The 24780-nt window shown below is 34.9% G+C and overlaps 2 protein-coding genes across 2 annotated transcripts in view; both read left to right on the forward strand.

Moving 5' to 3' along the window:
- LOC138697075 (dynein axonemal heavy chain 10-like) overlaps positions 1–6469 on the forward strand; it is a 57973-nt gene extending 51504 nt beyond the window's left edge. The window contains exons 19-22 of the mRNA XM_069822672.1: positions 381–548; positions 4079–4202; positions 5698–5856; positions 6380–6469. Coding sequence (XP_069678773.1) covers positions 381–548; positions 4079–4202; positions 5698–5856; positions 6380–6469 — 541 coding nt within the window. The remainder of the gene's footprint in view (positions 1–380; positions 549–4078; positions 4203–5697; positions 5857–6379) is intronic.
- Positions 6470–9814: 3345 nt separating this feature from the next.
- Positions 9815–24780, forward strand: part of Dhc98D (Dynein heavy chain at 89D) — a 192204-nt gene continuing 177238 nt past the window's right edge. Inside the window, exons 1-5 of the mRNA XM_069822419.1 lie at positions 9815–10034; positions 12780–12941; positions 14717–14957; positions 19417–19705; positions 20425–20620. Coding sequence (XP_069678520.1) covers positions 9819–10034; positions 12780–12941; positions 14717–14957; positions 19417–19705; positions 20425–20620 — 1104 coding nt within the window. The 5' untranslated portion in view covers positions 9815–9818. The remainder of the gene's footprint in view (positions 10035–12779; positions 12942–14716; positions 14958–19416; positions 19706–20424; positions 20621–24780) is intronic.

Raw genomic sequence — 24780 nt, forward strand, 5'->3', positions numbered from 1 at the left:
TATGGTTGTAAATATGACATCTCAATACTGAATCGGAAAGAGCTCCGAAAGGGACTTTCAGTAGTATAAATAACTAAAAAATGGCAATTTTGGAGTTGTTACACTTTTGAACTGGACGATCGATTTGCTCATAATATATTGAAGTAAAACCCCGGAAAAAATGTCAACCAGGTAACTTGCCCCGACCGGGAATCCAACCCGGGCCACCTGGTTTCGCGGCCAGACGCGCTAACCGTTACTCCACAGGTGTGGACCCTATCCATTATATCCTGGCTTAGTTGCCTCATGAATGATGCCTTATTGGTGTCACTTATGAGGTTCAAACCTGTGTTCGGACAGTTGACTAAACAACAACAACACATTATATTTATTGTTTGCAGATGGAGGAGATACAGGAATCTGTGGACATTTGACAAGAACGTTTCATGTGATAAATTTGTCTCGAAGAACCCAACGCTGGAAGATTATGACAGAAAACTGGTGCTTTATGAGGGCTATATTACCGAAATTGATGAAGCTCAAACTTATTACGACATTCATAGCGTGAGGTAAGGTTCTGGTTGTTAAAAACTCTCCAACCGAACATTCTGTCGTCTCCAGTAATTTCCATGCATTCAATATTTGTGTTCGCTTTATTTTCCTGCAAATGGATTAGAGGTTTCTGTTATATTGTATAACTCAAGGCTTTGGAGACACCAAATCTTAAAAGACGCTGGTACAGACACTCATTCTACCTCACTTCGATTATTGCGACGTTTTGTTCAGTGATCTCAGGATTGATTCCGCCCAGAAACTACAGCGTGTTCATAACGCGTGCGTCGGCTTCATTTGTAATGTTCGATACTACGCTCATTTCTCACCTTCTTTCGAGAAGTTATCATGGCTTAGGTTAAATGAGAGGAGAAATCTGCACTCACTTTCTCTCCTATATCGAATTATGCACACTTCATCACCCTATTATTTATTCGCTCGTTTTCATACTCTCTCTCGCTATCATAATATTAATACTCGATCACAACGCGATAACACGCTAGAAATTCCACTTCACACATCATCTCTGTATTCCTCATCTTTCACTGTTGCTACCTCTCGTCACTGGAACTCTCTGCCGCCTGAAGTCAAGGGCTGCCGAACATTGAAATCTTTCAAATCCAAGTTAGAAAATTATCTTATGACGAGTTGCCAAACTAACTTACTATTATGACAAGTGTTGTATTGCATGTTTCCACGTATTCACATTTTTTTTAATGTTCTAGTGATATTTAACTTATTTTATCTTTTTGTTTTCATATTTTCCGATAATGGTATATCTCTAATGTGATAAGTTGAGCTATATATAATCATAATTTTCCTTACTGTGTATTTAAAAATATTGTATTCATTGTATGCTTTGTACTACACTATTTTATTATTATTATTATTATTATTATTCTTATTTTTTATCTTTATTATTATTATTATTATTATCATCATCATCAATAATTGTCTTATTTTTTATACTTTGTATGTCTCATTTATTTTGACCTGCTGTTCACATTTTATTATGCTTTTTCCTTTCTTTCTGTATGTTATATATTATGTCTGATTTCTACTTACTTGTTGTTTACATTTTATTATTACTATCTTATTCAGTTTTGTGTGTAAAATTGTAGTGTACTTTGTAAATTTGTAGTGTTTTTTGTAACGTAGTTTTAATCCTGGTTGAGTGTTAGAGAATGCCGTATGGCCTTAACTCTGCGAGGTTAAATAAATCATTATTATTATTATATTATTATTATTATTATATTATTATTATTATAAGATAAGAGAACTGACCTTAAAATCACTGGAATTTGCACGAAAAATCAAGCAGCAATAATCACTGAACAACAAATTTTTACCTTTTATCTTGCTCCGAAATAAAAATAGGTGAATATTACTAATATGTGTGCAGTAAGTCTTAATTTAAAATCCAAATTGCCCCATCATGTACCATTTTCCGGGGATAATGAATTGAATTTTTTTATGAAAAATCTTCTTGTTTGTTTGTTTTTTTTCTTTTTTTGTTTCTTTTTTTAATTTTTCACTGCAACTGGTAAAATTACAACACACTAGCGATTCGAAATGCTTCATAACACTTGAAAAATGTGTACTGGTTACAAAAATGATATTACATAGTTTAAAACACAACAATAAAAATATTCCATGCGTATAATGAGAAAAACCTCGGAATTTGAACTTACAGTACGATTATTTATTCCTGACAGTCGTCGGAGATGTGCGCCTGGGTCAGGCGAGTTCATTTAGTTACGCCAAGGGGTGTTTGGGTTAGTCACTCTCTTGCCATCGGAGCGATCGGATGTCATGGGTACGGTAGAGCAGTATGTTTCTAGTACAATTAAGATGAACTGCATTTCTTTACCAACCGCTCGCCCTTATCTCTACTCCGGAGCTCTCCCCACTGCTCCTATTACTTCCCCTCTTTCGCGTCGCTGAGCTGTCAGGACTAAATAATCGGTCTGTACATTTAAAAGAATTTTATTTTTATAACTAGATCACGGCTCTTTTTTACAATGAACCAACAGTGGTCTGCAAACATGCTGGATGATGATCTTCCTTTATATCGCCTTTCCATTTCAGATATTTCTTGATGAAATATTTCCCCATGCTTGTCGCTTACCGCCGCAAGGTTAAGTGGAATGAAATCCAAATGAGAATTTAAAAAGTATATTTTGAGAGACATATTTTTTTAGTAAGTTATTTTACGACGTTTTATCAACATCTTAGATTATTTAGCGTCTGAATGAAATGAAGGTGATAATGCCGGTGAAATGAGTCCGGGGTCCAGCACCGAAAGTTACCCAACATTTGCTCATATTGGGTTGGGGGAAAACCCCGGAAAAAACCTCAACCACGTAATTTGTCCCGACCAGGAATTGAACCCGGGCCATCTGGTTTCGCGGCCAGACGCGCTGACCTTACTCCACAGGTGTGGACTTGAGAGACATATTACTCATACACCCCATTTTCTCATATGCACTTGACATGGTTTCCACAACAAGTTCTATGTAGTTGTCTGCCATAGAATTTCCAAGGAAATTTGAGTAAACATCTTTGAATGCGCTCCATGTCATTTTTTCTGTAACGGAAAGTTTTCCCTCAAGCAAGGAGTCAGCCATAACTTTGTGAATTTGTGGACCGATGAAAATGTCCTATTTTAATTTGCCTTCACTCAAAAGGTAAACTTTTCTTTTAAATACTGAAAATCATACCCTTTTTTGTTCATTGCGTAGACCTTACTTTGAAATGTTATGAAATTTATTGAATAGAAGAAACCAATACCTGTTTATTTATTAGAAGTACAAAAGAACATACCAACAGCCATAAGAAACAGAAAATGAATTAGAAACTCATAAAATGGACTCTTTTTCGTTTTGGTTTACAATCCTCAATTCGCGCCAGATGTTTCCTGGGAGAGAGCTTATCGAAAAGTGAAATCATAGTGATACGAAGAAAAGAAATGCATTTCACTTTCATAAGGAAAATAGTCTCCCACCAAAATATCCTTGTAAATACTTTTTTTTATTGGGTTATTTTACGACGCTTTATCAACATCTAGGTTATTTAGCGTCTGAATGAACTGAAGGTGATAATGCCGGTGAAATGAGTCCGGGGTCCAGCACCGAAAGTTACCCAGCATTTGCTCGTATTGGGTTGAGGGAAAACCCTGGAAAAAACCTCAACCAGGTAACTTGCCCCAACCGGGATTCGAACCCGGGCCACCTGGTTTCGCAGCCAGACACGCTGACCGTTACTCCACAGGTGTGGACTTGTAAATACTGTAGGAGGTACACAGCATAGGCAATGGTTAAAATATAAATCCCACCTTGTCTCATAGCCTTAAAACTTTGATGAAATATCCCATTTATTATGGAATGACCCATCTTATTCTGAAACATCGTTAGGGTCCTACAGTCTCTGACTTTGCGTGGGAGAGAATTCCAAAGTCCGTGGAGTGCAGCACGAAATGATGAAGAATATACAGAGGGTTTCTGTAAAGTTATTCCTGGATATTTACATGCAATATCACTTATTTCAGGGTGAATTTGATTCCAATAATAGAGGCTGTGAAATATCACTCCAGCGAATGGAAAAGATTAATCGGTCTTCGCCTCGCAGATGATACAAAACATCGGATGATGCAATTTATGAAAATCCTACAGGTGAGTTTCATTGTTATATGTGAAACTAGTCGTACCCGTGCGCTCCGCTCCACCCGTTAGAAATAAGTATAAAGTAATTACATAATTAAAATAGAACATTCGATCCACGGAACATTCGTGTTTGATAGAAGGATAAATCGTTTATTATGTTACTTAATTTAAATTGTATTTAAAAAATTAAAATGCGATCATTTTGGTCCAGAGACCACTCATTCGGTCATAAAAATTATTTTAGGAAATACAGGAAATGAATGTACAGAATAGCCTATCAAGTTTTCTGTGCATGAGAAGCTATTTTAATCTTACCTGTCTTCGATTCACTCAGAAGTTACTGTAATAACATTATAGCACTATGTCCATCTAGAGAAACTACACTTTCCAATGGTGAATTAATAATTAATTATACAAATCGATTAATTTAGCTTCCGATATTACGTCATACAAAAACACAGAAACATTTTCTGTAGGCTACCGTATGTTTCATAGCTTTCGATTGTTGTTGTCCAAGGCCCCTTATAGACGAAGTCTTTTGTTTTTTATTTCATTACACCGCCTTAGATGGTGTTGTTATTGTAATTTTGAAACTCATTTATCTCATTAAATATCAGTCCTATAAAAATTTTGCATGGAATAAAACTTATCGGAAATTATTTTTAAAGAAACGTTTGTTATGTAATATTTTTCATGAAAATTAATAATAAGGGAGATATTTCGATTTATTTAATTCAAGCCCCCTTATAACCCCCCTTTTAAATAAAATATTTTGAATGCCAGATAGCCTAAATTCTAAGTTACAACGAACTTAATTTATATTCCAATTTTCATATAAATCGGTTCAGCCATTATCGCGTGAAAAGGTAACAAACATCCAGACAGACAGACAGACAGACAGACAGACAGACAGGCATACAAACAAAAATTTCAAAAAAGCGATTTTCGGTTTCAGGGTGGTGATTTTTTTTTTTTTTTGAACGGCCAAAAGATATCTTCTTCCTTTGGAGATGGTATTGAAACATGGCTTTTGGAAGTCTATTACGATTCATGTATATGTTAGAAGCAATTATTTTTGGAAAATCGAAAATTACCAGAAAAATTTCGGCTACAGATTTATTATTAGTATAGATGAAACGGAAGAATATATACGTATAATGGAACCACATCTTACATGAGCTGAACAGATCATACAACATTTCAGAGTTCGTTACTTTCATCCACCTCCAGTTTCATATTCAAATTCAAATACAGTAACATACAGCTTTGATGACATAAAATCCGTTTCCTTTGTGATTTTGGTACAAACCAATTGCAAACATAGTTGCAAATATGCTACAAATGGTTTAGGAACGAAAATATTTTAGCATTGAAATACGTGCTTCATACTTTCATATTTTGCCAAAATTTTCTTCATATTGTACCGGAGTAATGATCATCTACCATTAGAGTTAAATTAGGCCTAATATGATTAATGAAATTTTATTTATCTTGTTTTCCGCAGAAGCTAGGCGTAGACGTTCAGGCGAGAATTGATAACCTGGAAGAATTCAAGTTTGTACTGAGTGCCATCACCACCATCGTGAGGATGTCTGTGGAAGCAGAACTCACGTACCGTGAGCTGCAAGAACGATACCGCAACCTCAAGGAACATAATGTAGCGGTGAGCATTGAAACTTGCTCAACATATGAATACTTCGAGGATTACTTTTGCACATTTTGTCTTTACCGAAGTCTTTACAGTTTGTTTTAATTTAAATAATTGACACTATGTACAACTGCAATATTTTGCATAATTACCATATTTACACGTTTCCCATTTTTTGGGGGAAAAAATCGTCTTGAAAATAGGGGTGCATAAATTACGCGGGAATTAAAAATTATACAGTAAACTCTATATTTATTAAAGTAATGCACTTTATTGTAATATATATCTACACATTGTATACAATAACACGTAAAGGCTGTGGATCTCTGAAATTTCTAACTTCTACATTTTCCTCTATTCAATACCTAATTCCCTCTTTACCCTTTCCTACCCAGTCCTCTGACTGAACTCTTACTTTCTTCGACCCTGACGGCATTAGAGCATTCGAGGCCTAGGGGTTCATTTCCCTTTCCTTCCTCCTCTTTCTACTTTTCTGTTCCTAGTGCTGACCTGCTATGGCACTAAAATCGTCTTCCAGTGGCTTAAGGAGGGAAAGCTGGTGATCAACAAGATCTCCCAGCTAGGTCCAGTGGTGTGGTCCTCTAGACATTCTGGGGGTTGTGTGTGAATGAAGTAGCCACCAAAACGTTAAAATATGGTGTTCACTTAAATCGGCTACAACTTGCCATTTTCACGAGGTCAAATTACTCTATTGTCAAACGCCTGGCATTAGAAAACAACAACAACAAAAACAACATATGAATAAGAGATTGCTGATTCACTTTTCATAAGGAAACGAAAATGCGATTTTTGACTGAAAGTGACCAAAATTTCACCCGTCACCTCACTTAAGCCATCATCATTATCATCATCCAAACAAATATAAGGCCCGTGGCCTGTTACTTTTCTAGAGTTGGGTCGATTCGTGAACGAATCGTTCATTCGAACGACTAATAATAAAGAATCGTAAGAATCGATTCGTGGTATCAACGAATCATCGCTCAAAAGAATAGCAACGAATCGGCATGGTATCGTAACCCACGATTCTATTTACTTGTTTGATGTAACCTGTCAGCGGACATTTCCGAACCGTGCCGAATGCTCCCGAGCGAGAGTGAAATCAAAATACTGCATTTGTTAAGTGTGAGAAACAATGAACACGAACCTGAAATTTAAATGGCTAAATAGAGATGTAATGCACAAAATATACTTGATAATAAGGTTCAGTTGATAAATTATAATTAAGAAATACTAAATTGAATAATTTTGTAGACTAATGGGGGTCATTATGAATGGTTACAGCCAATGAGAAAGAGAAAATCCAATGTCTCGCCTCTTATTCCATCTATGCGAGAGATGTAGAACGTTTTTGCTCTACCCGTGGTTTGCAAAGGAAAGTGTCCTGTAAGTCGTTTGTTGACGAATCGTTGGAATCGCAGACTAGGAAGAATCATGAACGAATCGTTAGAATCGATTCGTAATGTATGATTGAATCGTTGGAATCGACTTCTGAAAAAGAATCGTGTTGCCCAACTCTATTACTGTCTCAGTGAGTCATTCTCGATCCACTTCTTCTTCTTTTTTTTTTTTTTGAACGGCCAAAAGATATCTTCTTCCTTTGGAGATGGTATTGAAACATGGCTTTTGGAAGTCTATTACGATTCATTCGTTGGACATGGGTTTTCCTGTGGAGCTACTACGCATTTATAAAATGTGACATTGGTTGAAACATTTTCAACCGTATCAGCTATTTTCATTATTATTCATTTTATAATATGTTTGTAAAGTCTCATTTTATAAACCTATGGATCAACAATTGGTTCTCTTCTGACAAAGGAAAAATTTTACAGAATACACAAAAGAAACCAAATAACCTGGAAATGTGCAAAAACTTGCCCAGACATGTTCAAACATTTTTAACAAGAGCCAGAACAGGTCACATTGTCATACAATTGTACCTACACCGATTTCACATTTCTGATAATCCTACTTGTCTGTGGTGTAATAATCATGATGAAGATCTGGAACACATTCTTCTATACTGTCCATCCATAAACCACAAAAGAACTAAATTAGAATCATCAGTATTAGTTGCAGAAGACACAGCCCTACAGTATATATTGACTACACCCCAACTCTGGCTACTAGCAACAGGCATCTATAATGAACACCGATCAAAATACCTCTCATTTCTCGTGAAAAACAACAACTGAATAGACTACAGAGGACTTTAGTGGACTTTATGTTGTCAGCAAACAGCTGCATACATTAAGGAGATTGATTGATTTTATAATAGTACATTATGCAACGAGCCTATAATGATAGTAATTAAGAAGCGAGTATGGATGTTTATGAAACGAGCGCGCGCTCGTTTCATAATTTTCATACGAGCTTCTTAATTACCATTATAGGCGAGTTTCATATGACTTTTTATGCTCGACGATATTTCTAATTTGAAATTATTCAGATGTATACATTTTATTTGTCTCTGACAAGATCGGAAGTGACCTTGTTCTAGGTCGTGAATTGTGAGATGTGCGCAGACGCGAAAGTATTGATTTTTTCCGAGGAACAATAATGTCATTGACCTTGATGTAATCCCGTTAAACTTGGTATAACCTTGATTATTGAATTCGACATTGAAAAACGAGATGAAAAATTGAATTTATTTGAATATTATTTACAATTAACGCTAATTATTATAGTAACAGAACATAACCTTCTGCGACAGTATTGGATTTCCAGCCTCCGTGACTTTTCGCTAATTCTCTTTCGATTGCATATCCGAGAATAATCGATACTTGCGGTTGTATAACGGTACAAAGCTGACTTGTCATTGGCTGAACACATGTAAGCTGAGTTATCATTGGCTGAAGACCTATACTTTAATGAGTAGGTGTACTTTAATGACATGCATTAAAGGGCTGCTACCAGGTGTATAATTACTACATTTCGGCATGGTCGAGCATAAAATACTTAATATTGCTGCGCTAGTAAAGAGATAGGTTTGGAAGTAAATCCCAAAAGACAAAGTACATGATTATATCTCGTGACCAGAAATAATACGAAATGGAAATATAAAAATTGGAAGTTTATTGTTCAAAAAGATGGAAAAATTCTAATATCTCGGAGCAACAGTAACAAATATAAATGACGTTCAAGAGGAAATTAAACGCAGATTAAACATGGGAAATGCCTAAACATGATAAATGCCTGTTATTATTCGGTTGAGAAGCTTTTGTCATCCAGTCTGCTCTCAAAAAAGTTGAAAGTTAGAATTTATAAAACAGTTATATTACCGGTTGTTCTGTATGGTTGTGAAATTTGGACTCTCACTTTGAGAGTGGAATAGAGGCTAAGGATGTTTGAGAATAAGGAAAATATTTAGGGCTAAGAGGGATGAAGTTACAGGAGAATGGAGAAAGTTACACAACGCAGAACTGCACGCATTGCATTCTTCACCTGACATAATCAGGAACATTAAATCCAGACGTGTGAGATGCACAGGATAGGGACAGTTGGCGGTCTTATGTGAGAGCGGAAATGAACCTCCGGGTTCTTTAAAAGTCATTTGAATGAAATGAAGGTAATAATGTCGGTGAAATGAGTCCGGAATCAGCACCGAAAGCTACCCAGCATTTGCTCGTATTGGATTGAGGGAAAACTCCGGAAAAAAACCTCAACCAGGTAACATACCCCGACCAAGATTCGTAGCTGGGCCACCTGGTTTCGCAGTCAGACGCGCTGACATTTGTAAGTAAGTAAGTATTTATTTTATAATACGTTTAATCTTGTTGCTTGCAGTTCTATTTCTGCAAAGTAGGAACGAAAATGTTACTTAGTTTCATGGCAAGGAATTCGATTGACTCCTAAAATCACCCAGCACGGAATTGAAGTAGTTTCGTACTCTCCGAAAAGAATTCAAATTCTCTGATTTATTTTGACTGTATTTGTAGGCACCACAAGAGGATGAGAACATGGCGTACGAGGTGGAAAACGTGTGGAAGGCGCTATACCTTAAGGCTCTGAACAGATCCCTCACTCTGGAGTCCACCAAAGCCAAGTTTGCAAAGCTCACCGTCGAGGAGATAGACGAATTCGTCAAGACCATGGAAGAGTTCGTCAAGCGCTTCGAGGCGGAAGGTCCGGGAGCTGTGGAACAAGACTTGGATCGCGGTCTGCACCTCATGGATGTAAGTCTGGTTCATGTTTACTCATTGTAACTCATGTACTGCTATAAATCCTATCCAGTTCTCTGCTTCCTACAGTGTTATTCTCCACGGGTATTAAATTTCGCCTGCGAACATCAAGGCGGAATATAGCACTTAAAACATGATAGGAACATCTATATATATAATTTGAACTGGTAATGGAAATTACGGGGAAACGGCTCAACGGATTTTAATAAATGACCCCTCATTTTGAAGCTTGAAACCAAAAGTTTTAGAAAAATAGTAGTTTTCAGTGAAGCCTTAGTTTTCCTACATAATTTTCCTATTTTCCAAAATCCAGTTTTGAGAACTAATTATTCCATTACAGGATAAAACAAAACACACACTACAATAAACAATAGACTATTACACGAAGGCCATGACCTGCAGGATTGCTGACATATTTAGAGCTCAAATTCAATTGGTTATTAAAAATTTCAACTCTTACTAAAAATTATTTACAGGTCTGATTCTGCGGTGTGTAATTTTCTGAGTGCAACTGTGCATTGTATATTAAAATCTACAAAACTTGAGTTGGTTTGATGATATTATTACCACTAGAAATGAAATATTATTATAGTTAATGCCATGATGTGATATTTTTCATTATACATATTACATATTACATAATGATGATGATATGAAAGTGGGGTTATGTAAGTAGATATCTTAAATTAGATCTTCATTTCTATAATTTACTGAGTGGCGGCTATATAGTGTATATAACTACAAAACTTACGTAAGATAATAATATTGTTATTAAAAATCAAATATTTTTATAGTCTGCGGAGAAATTTTAATTACTTCACCTTTCATAAACGAAATAGAATATGTTCAAAACCAAGCTCTCAGACTCATTACTGGTGGAATCAAAACAACTCCAATAGATTCTATGAGATTCCTCACTAATATTAACAGCATCAAAATGACAATAGAAGAAAAAGCACTGATTCAATATGAAGAACTTATTAGATTACCAGGAAACAATTGGCATTCATACAGTCCTCTCTGTAGATTGAAAACTCAAAAAAGTTGCATATTCATTGTTGAAGAATTAAAACAGAAAATCAATATCCCGAATTTGAAAGAAAACCTACAAATTAAACCAAACCCTTTAACTCTATTAAATATGGAATATAATCTAAATTTAACAGAAGAAATACTGAAATCAGAAGTAAACACTGAAATACTGAAACAATTGTCTTTAGAGACAATTAATATTAGATACCCTCCACAAAACTGGCTTCATTTATACACTGACGGATCCTTGATCTTCAGAGAACAAGATGCCGGTGCAGGTGTTACGTGCTGTCTCTTCTCACTTTATAGATCTCTTGGATACGGAACAACAAGTTTTGATGGAGAAATCATTGCAATAAGTGAAAGTCTCAGGAATCTTCTATGCCACATCAGTAAATTTAAAAATTCAGTTATATTGTCAGACTCCAAAGCAGCTATTCTATCAATAGTCTCTAAACACACACCTTCATCTCAAACAGCAGAAATAACTAAAATGCTCTCTCAATTAATATCACTCAATAAAAGAATTGTATTCCAATGGATACCATCCCATTGTGGAATCATGGGAAACGAGAATGCGGATGCTTTAGCAAAGAAGGGTAGCACTGCTAGTTACAGACCTGTTCCTAAATCTACGTATTACTCTGTGAAGAGATTTATTAAATCTACATACTTAGACTTCAACAAACAAAATTTGATAACACAATCCCAAGGGAAAAAATGGAACTCTCTGCATCAAAATCCACAGTTAATTCGCGATTTACTACGAAAATTGTCTGTAGCTGCATTTAGATTGGCAACAGGCCATGATTGTTTGGCTAAACACCTGCATAGAATTGGAATATATCAGTCCCCTAACTGCCCATTGTGCAACTCAAACCAAGAAATGGATTCGGAACACCTCAAAATCTATGCTTCAGTGGCTGGTCATGATAATATCTTTGAAAAATATTGGAGTGCAAGAGGTCAAATGACTTTATTGTCAAAGGCCTGGCATTAGAAAACAACAACAACATATTTTTATAGTTATTAATCAAGTGGGATTGAGTTTTTTTCATATACTTAATGTCGATGTGGTGTAGATATTTATTTGCATCATTCTCTTCAGTATTGGCTCGAGAGAGCGCCAAAATTACAGTTCCTAAGGAAAGACCAAAAGGTATTACTTACTGATAAAATAAGAGGCCTACAAAATGTTGTAGTCTCTCGATCATTTCAGCAAGATCTCTTAGCAAGATAAAATGATTTTACCCTCTACATTTCAAGCGCTACATGGATCAGCTATACCAAGATGCTATGTCTATTTTTCGAAAGCACAGTAAACCTGACATTTTTTTAACTTTCACCTACAATCCACAATGACCTGAAATAGCTATTGCTTTACTCCCACATAAAAAGCCCACTGATTGTCCTGACACTGTTACTTGCGTCCTGGTCATGGTTAGCCACTGACGCACAGATTTTGAGATGTTCTGAATCCATTTCTTGATTTGAGTTGCACAATGGACAGTTAGGAGACTAATATAAATATATACGCCTCAATATAAAATCTAATATCCAAAACTAAGTAAGACCAACTTCAATTTAATTAATTTTATACTAGTCTTCAACAGGTTTGTTATTCCGAAATGATTTGTTTTTAATACGATATTCAAATAATATTACCATGTGTAGAGAACTAAGGTATATCTATTGTTATGTTTGCAGGAATATAAACCAACTGTACAAAAATTAGAAGAAAAGAGGCTGGATCTAGTGAATGCTGAGATGCTATTTGATCTTCCACTGACCGATTATTCCAACTTCAGCAAATGTAAAGTCGATATGGAGGGTTACGAGCAAATATACAAACTTTACAAGCAACAAAAGGTAAAATAATTTTTTTTATCTGATTATTGTACACAAGAATTGAATGGTACTAATAAGGGGATTAAACAGAAATGTTATGTGATAACACGTAAAATAAAATGAGACAGCGGATTTTAAATCCCATTGATTGATTGTCACTCGGGATGTAGGCTACATGTAGGCTAGTTTATTATGTCTACTGTTAATATTTTTATTGTATTCAATTTTTAGTTATTAAGAATATGGTTGAGGTTGTTTTTGCAAACAAAATATAACTGATATATAAATTCCTATATAATACACGTTATATGAATTTAATTTTACATACCTAAAATTGTTGTTGACAGGAACAAAAATAGAACACTTCAATTTTCTTACATTTTACGATGAGATCTATGTTAATGCTATTGGTAACCATAGCTACCGAAAATATCTCTACAATAATATAATGATAATTCTTTTAATTAACAATTAGGAACTCAACTGTTTTCTAATCGCAAACATTCGGCTATTATACAAGGCTTTCATTTCAAAACTTCCCAGTCTAAAGAACTAATTATTTAAACTGAATTCCATTTAAACAAAAAACACGTCTGAATAAACACGTAGGCCTATAGAATAAAGAGGGGTAATTTTAATAACGGAATAATATGGATAATACTAAAGTTTTGGTTATATGAAGGCAAAACGCGCGACGCCATGTTGAAAAGTGATAGGTAGTGAAAAGAAGGTGGTCTTTGTGAACCCTTTCTACAAATCAGATCCTTCAAGCTGAACTGGAAAACTATAGATACTTTTTTCTGTTGCATTGTATGTAGCAAAATCCCTATCCATTGTCAGCTTATAATTTTTTTACTTCATCTACTTAAGCTTTTATACAATCTGCGATAATGTAGTACACTTGTTTTAACCTGTAAGCACTTCATGGATGTCTTAGCAGTTGGTAGCCCGAGTTGTGACGCATTCTTATATATGGGTACTATGATCAAATTCTGTTTTGTGGACGAACGGGGAAATTTGAACAGTTTTTCAGTTCGTTTGCCATTGGTACCTACAGTGGCAAAGGGGACAATTTTCTCGTTTATGTTTGCTGATCATTATTGTGTATGATTAGACCTGATTAATTAACTGAAGGTAGGCCTAATTATTCAGCATTGAAGTGAAACTGATTTTGAAAATAACGCTTTCTAATTTTATTTCATATTATTCATATTGCCCCACAATATATTCAAATTACCCCACATTTTTTAAAATTCTGTACAGCTTTGGATGTAAATCGATAGTTCAATTGTGACTTCAGTTTATAAAATTTCTATTGTTCTCTCAACATGTAAGTACAATAGTTCATATTATTATTATTAATAGCGATAATATGAGTATATTTCAAGGAAAATGTTAAAATGTTTGAAATTACTCAAATTACCCCTCTTTACTATACAACTTAATTATAATTAACAAACTGTTCCTCATTTCAAGCGAACCGCCAAATTCATATTCTGCTTTACATGGACATTTTTTGTTACCTTAATACTTTGCTCAAATTTTAACTTATTTAATTAAATGCAGAGGCTCTTCGGAAATTAAAAAAAAATAATATAGCGGTAACGAAGTAATGTCGAAGTAAATATAAATGAAACCTCCAGATACCCGAGGAAAACATACCCATCGCCGCATTTTACACCATGTGTAGAGTATTAATTATTGTCTTTTTTGACCAATGAATTCATTTATTTCTAAGTTTAGTAATCGATTTCGTCAAATTCTTGAACTGTAATACATTTTTGTAATGTTCTTAGGTTGCAAGGGAGATGTGGGCCAAAACACTGTGGGTTAATCTCAACCCCCAAGCACTGATTGACGGAATGGACAACTTTATTAGAGACTTCAGACGCTTCAACAAAGCAGTGAAACAACTACCTATCGGCCAGGTTCTGGATATGTTAATGAAACAGTTCAAGAATTCAGTGCCACTCTTTGTGGAGCTGAAAAATGAAGCGCTTCGAGACAGACACTGGAAGGAACTGATGAATAAGACTGGTTAGTACAAACGACAAAAATCATACTCCTGCGGAAACTTGATATTACTTTATAATACTGGGTGTTCATTTCAAATTGTGTCATGACGTCACTGTTGTTGGGTCACCGATTTGAAGCGAGTTTCAGTTTATATGTTAGAGAAGTTGCCTATTATTTAAGGCGTTCTTCAATCTGAACTTGAGAATGTGTACGGTATAACTTGAACGTCGTAGCAACAGATGGCGGTCTGTACGGTCTGTGTGCTAGCATAACCTCTTTCGAACTGTGTTTTGCGCCGGCAAGTCGTACGCAGAGTATTTGTTATCATCGGTTGCGTACGGTAACATTCCACAACACAAATCAAATGCTCCGTATCCATGTTGACCGTCGAAGTTAATGTCAACAAATACGTAAGTAATCGTCTTAACCCTCTCCCCATATCTCGACAGTACGTATTTCCAAACAGTTCACATTCCTGCCACTACCGGCGTTACCGTACGTATCGGCACGTACTCTTCAGAATGAACGCCGTACTTGCTAGCCAACTTCTCTGCCTCTTAGATTATACACCTGAGCTGCGGAAGTGTAGGAAGATTGAATTCTCTAGGCTCATCAGCTAGCCACATGACGGCATGCAGCGAGCCAAGACACATTTTGAACTGAACACCCAGTATAATAAACTCTTCCGATGTACATAATATTATTATTTGTTATAACTTTAATATATTGGCAATGTATGATGTCTACTTAACATAGAAACATAGGCTGCATATTTACAATGGCACATCGATCGGAGTCTTAGGTTCGAATCCCTTAAAATACCATGGAAATTTGTTTGATGTCAATGTGATGTACTGTATGAGGTTCAATGTTACACTGTTCTCATGTCAGGAAAGTTTGTCAATAGACTGCTAAATTTTCGCTAATTGAATATCCCTCATTTGTCGTAATACAATAACAAACCAAAGGACTGCTTTTTTAAATTAAAACTAAGGAGAGTGACAAGAAAAATGTAGATAGCTATATAATATCTATTTCCCACAACATAAGAAAAACGACAAATAACTAGGGTCAAATTACAAGTAAATTATAAGTGATTTTTCTTACAAACATCTATATTTTTAAGATTTATACAAAAATAATTATAATATGAATCATATCCATGAATTCGATCAAAAATTGATGTTAACATCAACAAAAATGGAACACAAAACAACCTAGTCATGATTAGAGTTTTTCAGAAGAAGAAAAAAACATAATATTTTCTTTAATCTTGAAGCAACGTCCCTTTCTTCCTTTGGTTCGGTATTAATAACAAGTTTTTAGCACAATAAATTGTTCCTTTGTATTGAATATAAACATAGCAGGTATTTCATAAAATGATGCGTAATAATTACTGACTCACAACACGTTTTTCCCTTTAGAAAGGCCATACTGTATCACAGAAATATTTCCAGGTTTTCTCGAAGTGAGTACAACTGATTCTTTATTTAATATATGTTGTTTCTTATTATTCTTGTAACCTACTTTTATCCAATTTGTAATAATAGGAATGCAACGGTCAAAATTGTTTTACTTCTTTTATTTTTATGGTACCGGTACTTCAAATTTAAGATTGGCCAGTTTTCTTAATTGTCACATACATTTTATCAAGAAATGACACTGTCGCATGACAAATTTTTCGAAAATATTTAACAAAGAAAAAAAATTACAGGATAATTAAGGAAACCCTATTGACTGCGTAAAACTTGTACTGTATATTGGAATTAAAGTAATAAAATAAAATAAAATAAAACTTCATATTTAACATTGTATTGTCTTTTATTTTATGGACTCGTCCATGTAACTTATAGCCTATACATATAGGCCTACATGTATCCCAGTGTAATAATGAACTCGTTCAGGCGGTCTCGCCTATCTTATCATGTGTGACGTAACCAAATTTTGAGTGTGTAAGCGTCCTCGAGTTTACTGCAGTATAGTAGGCCGTGGATTATGTAAGGAAGTGCCTGTTTTCATGGTACCATGAGTGATAATAGTTTACAGAAAATCTTCTCATTTCAAAACGTTACAATTTTTCTATTCTTGTAGGTCGAATATAAATGTTTCTGAATTTATGAATTTAAATACTATTATAGTCACAATCATGCCATGGTATGAAAGAGAAATTTCACAATCTCGAGCGGGAACCGAACCTGCGACTTCCTGTTCTCCGGTCAGGCGCTCTACCACTGAGCTATCGAGTTCGTCTCACGCCAAACGCTTGGAATTATCCTTTCATACTGGCGACTCTGTTATAGAGTACTGTCCATAGCGTCTGATCTAGTCAGCACTGCTTATGGTTTGAAAGAAACTTTACAAATGTAATCTTCATCTTACGATGTTATTTTTATCAGACAACCTATCAAAGGTAGAGACGTGATCTTTCATAGTATTGTAGATATGGCATACATATAATTTTTTTTAATCGTAAAAATATTTTTTTCATATAACAGAAGGACAGTGTTTTTCACATACTAATTTTCATTTTATTACAAGATACAGTAGTGGAGGAAAATATGTTGCATATTTCGAAAATTTTACAGCTGTAAGCTGTACCTAACCCCTTAAGAGGTTCCTGTGACAAATTTTATTCACATACACGGGGCTCTTTCTTATTTGTTTACACAATAGAGGAAACTATGTATTTTTCGACATAAATAGCCTCAAATCTATATACAACTTCTAGATGTAACTTTCTTTCTAACTTAATATGTACTTATATTTGAAGTTTTGATGTTTCAAAATTTCCTTCTGATATATTTTAGTTTATAGCTACTTATTTTAATACATTTAATCTGACCATTTAGGAAATCATCAGCAAGGAAGATCTCATCTCAAAAATCTAAACTGTTCGTTTTTATTTTCGGTCCAACATCCAGTTATGTGCTATGTATGTCGTCATTGTTCTACAAAAATTTTAATTGGGAATCTCGTCCTCTCTTTTACATGAAACTTTCCTTACTGTAGAGCACATCTACTGAAATTTGTTCAATTGCATATCAATATCTATCTCCCAGGAGTTCATAACTACACGAAAAAAAATAATTTCACGAAAAAGTTTGTAAATGTTTTGAATTCTACGGATATCCATAGTTTATTCACAAAATATGTGTTCGTCCAATCCTTAGACGTTTGGCAACGAAGCCATTAGTCTTCTTGCAATCCAATGCTTTTGCACCAAGATATCTGCTTAGATTTATTTATTCCGTGTAAGAGATTCTGTAAAGCTATCTAGATAGCTGTTATTTCTGCATTAAAATCTGTTGAATATGGACCAACATTATGATAAACTGAAAAAGAGGGCATGTAACTGCAGATCCAACACTTTCTTCAGGTGATCTGAGTGATTAGTATCTAACGGTGGTTTGCATATTTCGAATTGATGGTTTTTAGTGCTAAAGCTCTCATTAGTGTTGAGCGAGTATTCCAATTTTTTAAGTTTAGATCTACACATAAGTTATATTTTATTGTTAAGTTTTTTCTCTACTTTGCTAGCTGTGAAATTTCTGTTATTTTATAGGCTACCTATAACTCCCCCTTTTTTTAGTCTCTTTACTGACACTCTTTTTCATTTTTGTTTTGTTACCGATAAGCTGCTATAATTTAATGTGTAACACTTTTATTAAGCCGCCAGAGAGAACAGTTATAATCGCCCCATTAAAAGGCAAGACACAACAGAACTCAAAGACAGAATAACAAAACCGACCAAACAAGTGTTCTTTTATAAAAGTTTTTATATTAGTGTTATACTATAAGTTTTATATTGCATTTTAGAAATTGATTGATATTAAGTAAGCTTAGTATTACTATTAGCACTAATTACTAGTAGACACACAAGTACAAGCGACATCCATAAATGTATCACACACTTAATCACGAAAAGAAGTTCACAGAACACACACACCAATGGCTAGGTTTCCAATTTACAAATGTTAATTGTTAATTTTAATTATAATGCAGCTGAAGATGATGCAAAAAATGGTATCGAAAATGTTCATGTAAAAATCTTATTCATGTAAATGACTATTATAGTAGATAAGCATTGGCGGCTTAATAAAAGTGTTACACATTAAATGACACTCTTTTGTTTCAGTGACTGTTAGATATTCTAACCAATTTTTCATACTGTATTAAGGCTGTTTTTGTAACTCCTTAACATTTTAGTTGTTTGTAAGTACTTCCATAGCGATAGTTGGAGTTCTACTAAAAAATGTTAAATTCGTTTTTTTATTAAAACTCTCATGGTTCGAAGCAAACTAACATTCCTTTCTAGTGTATAGGGAAACGAGAAAATCTTTTTCTTCAGGAGTTGAAAACAAACAAAAATTTTGCATTGCGATATAAATTCGATTTAATCAGATTCGTCTTATGAGTAACAACTAAAATTATCCACATTTTTATAACAAATAATAGTCCATATTCGTATGTTTATTTTCAGGAATACATTTCGACATGTCGCCTGATAGATTCACGCTAGAAAACATGTTTGCCATGCATCTGGAGAGATATCAAGAAATTGTTGAAGAGATCATTTCCAACGCTATTAAAGAATTAGCAATAGAAAAAGGTGTCAAAGAGATATCAGATATCTGGAGCGCCATGACGTTTACTGTACTGAAGCACATGAAAGATAAGGTTGACAGAGGTTACATTATGGGACCTGTGGACGAAATCATGCAAGTTTTAGAAGATAATTCTATGAACCTACAAAGCATGGCAGCTTCTCAGTAAGAACCACTTGCATCATTATCTTTAAAGTATCAAAATGCTGAAAAATGTTTTATGCTCGACCATGCCGAAATGTAGTAATTATACACCTGGTAGTAACCTCATTAAAGTACACCTATTCATTATAATTCAGCTGTTCAGCCAATGACAAACCACCTTTGTACCGTTATAAAACCGCCAGTATCGATTATTCTCGGATATGCAATCGAAAGACAATTAGCGAAAAGTCACGGAGGTTGGAAATCCAATACTGTCGCAGAAGGTTATGTTCTGTTACTATAGTAATTAGCGTTAATTGTAAATAATATTCAAATAAATTCAATTTGTCATCTCGTTTTTCAATTCTAAATCAATTTCCATGTTATATCAAGACTAATGTTCTCTAGGTTATAACAAGGTCAATGATATTCGTGCCTCGTAAAAAAGCAATACTTTCGCGTCTGCGCACATCTCACAATTCAGGTCAGTTCCGTTCATCACTTACATAACCATAACATGAAAACTTATGAATAATTTCAAGTTAGAAATATGGTCGAGCATAAAAAGTCGTATGAAACTTGCCTATAATGGTAATTAAGACGCTCGTATGAAAATTATGAAACTCGCTTGCGCTCGTTTTATAAACAAACATACTCGCGTCTTAATTACTGCCATTATAGGCTCGTTGCATAATGTACTATTAAGTGTAGTTGACAATCGACTGTGTGCTTCCTTATAGGTTTGTGGGACCTTTCCTTCCGGTGGTTCAGAAGTGGGAGAAGACGCTTTCTATTATAAGCGAAGTAGTGGATGAACTTCTGATCGTACAAAGGAAGTGGCTATACTTGGGGGGGATACTCATCGGGGGTGATATCAGGCAGCAACTTCCAGAAGAGGCTAGGAAATTCGATGACATTGATAAGATATTTCGGAAGGTAATTCAAATTCTGTTATAAATAACACCATAAAATTTATTTAGTCTTACGTTAAAAAGTGTAAAATTGTTAAAAAAAGGCATATACCTTCGACAGACGGCCCGTTTCAACGCTATGTCACGTCATCTTCAGTGTCTCTTGAACCACTGGTGATCTTGACTCTACGATGTGCACTTGTCGATGGTAGGGGTGGGGGTGTGTTGTGCCTATGGTGGGGGCTGGTTGTTTGTGTGTTATGATGTATTATGACGTCGAATAATGTGTGTGTATTGAACTGCAATTGTGTGTTAAGTATATGTTGTGGGTATGCTATTGTATTCTTATATATTTCGTACTGTTCTAGGATGTTTAATTATGAACTTTTTGGTGTGATGTGTAAAATTTCCATATCTGTTTCTATATTATTGTAGTCATCATTATTGTTGATAATGTGGTCTGCATAATTTTATGTGATGTAGGATTTGGTTATAGCTTTAATATGTTCATTATATCTTGTAGGAAAGGATCTTCCTGTCTGTCCTATGTAAAAATGTGGGCAACTATTGCATTTTAGTTTGTAAACTCCAGTTGAATTATATTTATTTGAATGTTTAATGTGATTATTTAGGTATTTCTGTGTTGTATTATTTGTTTTGCATGCTATCTTGTATTTTAGTTTTCTGAATGAAGTTGCAATTTTGTGAGTATTGGTATTGTGATATGTTAATGTTATGTATTTATTCTCGCGTAGTGTTTGTGTTGGTTTGTTCTGTTTTTGTTTTGCCAAAACATTCAAATAAATATAATTCAACTGGAGTTTACAAATTAAAATGCAATATTTGCCCACATTTTTACATAGGACAGACAGGAAGATCCTTTCATACAAGATGAACATATTAAAGCTATAACCAAACCCTACATCACATCAAATTATGCAGACCACGTTATCAACAATAATCATGACTACAATAATATAGAAACAGATATGGAAATTTTACACATCACACCAAAAAGTTCACAATTAAACATCCTAGAACAGTACGAAATATATAAGAATACAATAGCATACCCACAACATATACTTAACACACAATTGCAGTTGAATACACACACATTATTCGACGTCATAATACATCATAACTCACAAACAGCCAACCCCCAACATAGGAACAACACACCCCCACCCCTACCATCGACAAATGCACATCATAGAGTCAAGATCACCAGTGGTTCAAGATACACTGAAGATGACGTAACATAGCGTTGAAACGGGCCCTTTTTTTAAAACAATTTTACACTTTTTTTAACGTAAGACTAAATACATTTTATGATTTTAACAAGGTGTTAACGAGAACTTTAATCAATGAATAACGACGATATAAATTACAACTTCAATTTTCGTTCTCTTCCCCATAAATTCCCCCTTTTCTAACAAACGACGTAATGCCCTAGTTCAGAACCTATAAATTGCCTATTTAATTTTCGAGGTCACTCATTTAGTCGCAATGCGAAAGGACAGGGAACCTTTCAATTGCAGATTCAGAATTCACGGCGTCTCTCCTAGCCGTCTTCACCTGCCTTGTCATCGAACAACAGACGACAGAGTCTTCTCGACTCCTCCTGCACTCCGAAATGACACAGTTCATTTCAATGTGCAGATCTACACCAGCCATTTCTTCCTCGTCCCGTCCCGTGATCACTTTGATCACATTTCCGTCCCCTCGCGTATGTGGTACCTAAGAGGTTACGTCCATTTTCGGTTTTCCCCTTCAAAATTTTCTAGAACTCCTTCAGTGGAGCAGCGTAACCCGGAGTGAGACTAGTGGCCAACAGACTTGGAGCTTACATATTTAGTTTCTTACAGCCCCGAACCACTTGCAAGGACGCGTTTTGCGTACCTTTTAAATTTGTCCTCCAAATTCTCCTCTTTCAATTCAATTCGTTCTCTCTTTCTCTCTTAAGGACACCCGACTGTTTTTAATAATTGTCTGCAAGCTCCCATAAACTGTAACGAAGAAATATATTTGTGTAATAATGATGACGTTGTCTAGAGTATTTTGTTTAGTCTCAGCGTATAAGTAAAATAGTAGAAATAAAGATTTTAATATATAGAGTGTAACAGAATAGGTATTCATAATTTTCTGATGTTATAGAGGGAATGAAATTAAACATTTGTTCTTAATAATGTCCGAAAATGCTCCGTTTTCAAGTGATAGTGGTATGAAGGAAAAAACTAAAGAATCTCAACTTGGAAGAACTCATGAGAACAGCAGAAATTAATACTTTAAGAGCCATAGTAAGCAAAACAAGATTTGACAGAGTTAAGAACCAGGATGTGAGGAAGAAATGTAATATTACAGATGTTGAGACATTTATCACAACGAGAAAAAGGGAATGGATCTACCAAGTGTATAGAGCTTACAACACGAGACTTATTAAGGCAGCAAAGAACCTACGTCCTAGAGGAAAAAGAGGAGTGGGCAGATCTCTCAAGAGATGGAATGAGACGTAATCATCATTGACATAGTGTGTGTAAATAAACAGGCTTGTGCCTATAGAAAAGAAGAAGAAGACGAAGAAGAAGAATTTCGAAAGTTATTTTATTTACTTCCTATGGGTACACTAACTTTTTTTTATCTAATATTAAATATTTAGAAAATGGTATTGACAAACTATAGGAAATGTTCAAAATTGCAACCGTCATTGTTGACACACTAAGTATAACACTGTACGATTGAACGACGAATCCTTCGAAATATCTGTAGTCAGTTAGGAAGATCGTCAAAAGCAAGAATAATTTTAGCAACTAATTCTTCTGCTGTGTCGATGGGTGTTTCATAAACAATTGATTTAATATGACCTCAAACACAAAAATCAACTGGAGTCATATCTGGGGAACGTGCCGGCCAAGAAACTGGACCTTCTTTCCCTATCCAATGATTTGGAAAATGTACATTTAAATAATTTCGACAATTTAAGCCGAAATGTGCGGGTGCACCGTCGTGTTGAAAGATCATGTTTCTACAGATATTAATTGGGACATCTTCAAGTAGCTTCGGAAGCATTTCAGCAAGAAAAATACCATAAACATGTTCATTCAATGGCGCAGGCATGTGATATGGCCCCACTAGATAGTTATCAACAAATGCAACCCAAATATTTTCAGAAAACTTCCATTGATTACGGAGATTCTCCACAGATTTAGGATTCTTGTCACTTCAAATGTGACTGTTGTGTGTATTAAAAAGCCATCTCTTGAAAAACATGTCTCGTCTGTCCATAATATGTGTGTAGCAAAATGAAGATATAATGTGAGTATATATACGAAGCTTTTCCGATCAATACTTTATTACGAAAAAATATTTATTTTCATGTCCTCTATTACATCATAACATTAGGAATATTTATTGTTACACTCTGTATAAAATGTCTAGGTATATGTTAGGTATGCAAATGAAATTTAAAAATAAAGAACCACGACGCAAATTCAGAGAGATAATGACGATCAATTTCAATCGGCTCTATGCCCTGTGCATTCAAAAACTTTATCACTGATCGTACTTCACAGGCAGCGGGAGCTGGAATAGGAACGTTCATCTTCAACCAATGCAACGAAGCTACTGAGAGCACTCGGGAAGTTCCGCTAGCGCATGTGCCATGCAAGAAGATTACTCTATCACGTACACGCAGTCGCTTCACGCAACATATGGTTTGGTAGGTGTAGGACGAGTGGGAAAGTTACTTAATGAACGCGTATATATATTTTCATGCTTATACTTAAAATCAGTTGTATTGCAAATGTATTTAATTCAAATGTTTTAATAACGTTACGATAAGCAGTATCACCTGTCCTGGATTCCTGATGACAGAATCTGCCAACCCTGGGCCAAACTATTTTTTTTTATGTACGCCCAAGAACCTGTACGTGGAGGGTTTTTTTTTGACACATTCGGATTTTATTTTACAAAAGCACAAAAGTGTCTCATAAAATGTTGTTGTTGTTGTTTTCTAATGCCAGGCGTTTGACAAGTCATTTGACCTCTTGCACTCCAATATTTTTCAAAGATATTATCATGGCCGGCCACTGAAGCACAGATTTTGAGGTGTTCCGAATCCATTTCTTGGTTTGAGTTGCACAATGGGCAGTTATGGGACTGATTTATTCCAATTCTATGCAGGTG

Source organism: Periplaneta americana, chromosome 3 (genome assembly GCF_040183065.1).
Source record: "Periplaneta americana isolate PAMFEO1 chromosome 3, P.americana_PAMFEO1_priV1, whole genome shotgun sequence".
Lineage (NCBI taxonomy): Eukaryota > Metazoa > Arthropoda > Insecta > Blattodea > Blattidae > Periplaneta > Periplaneta americana.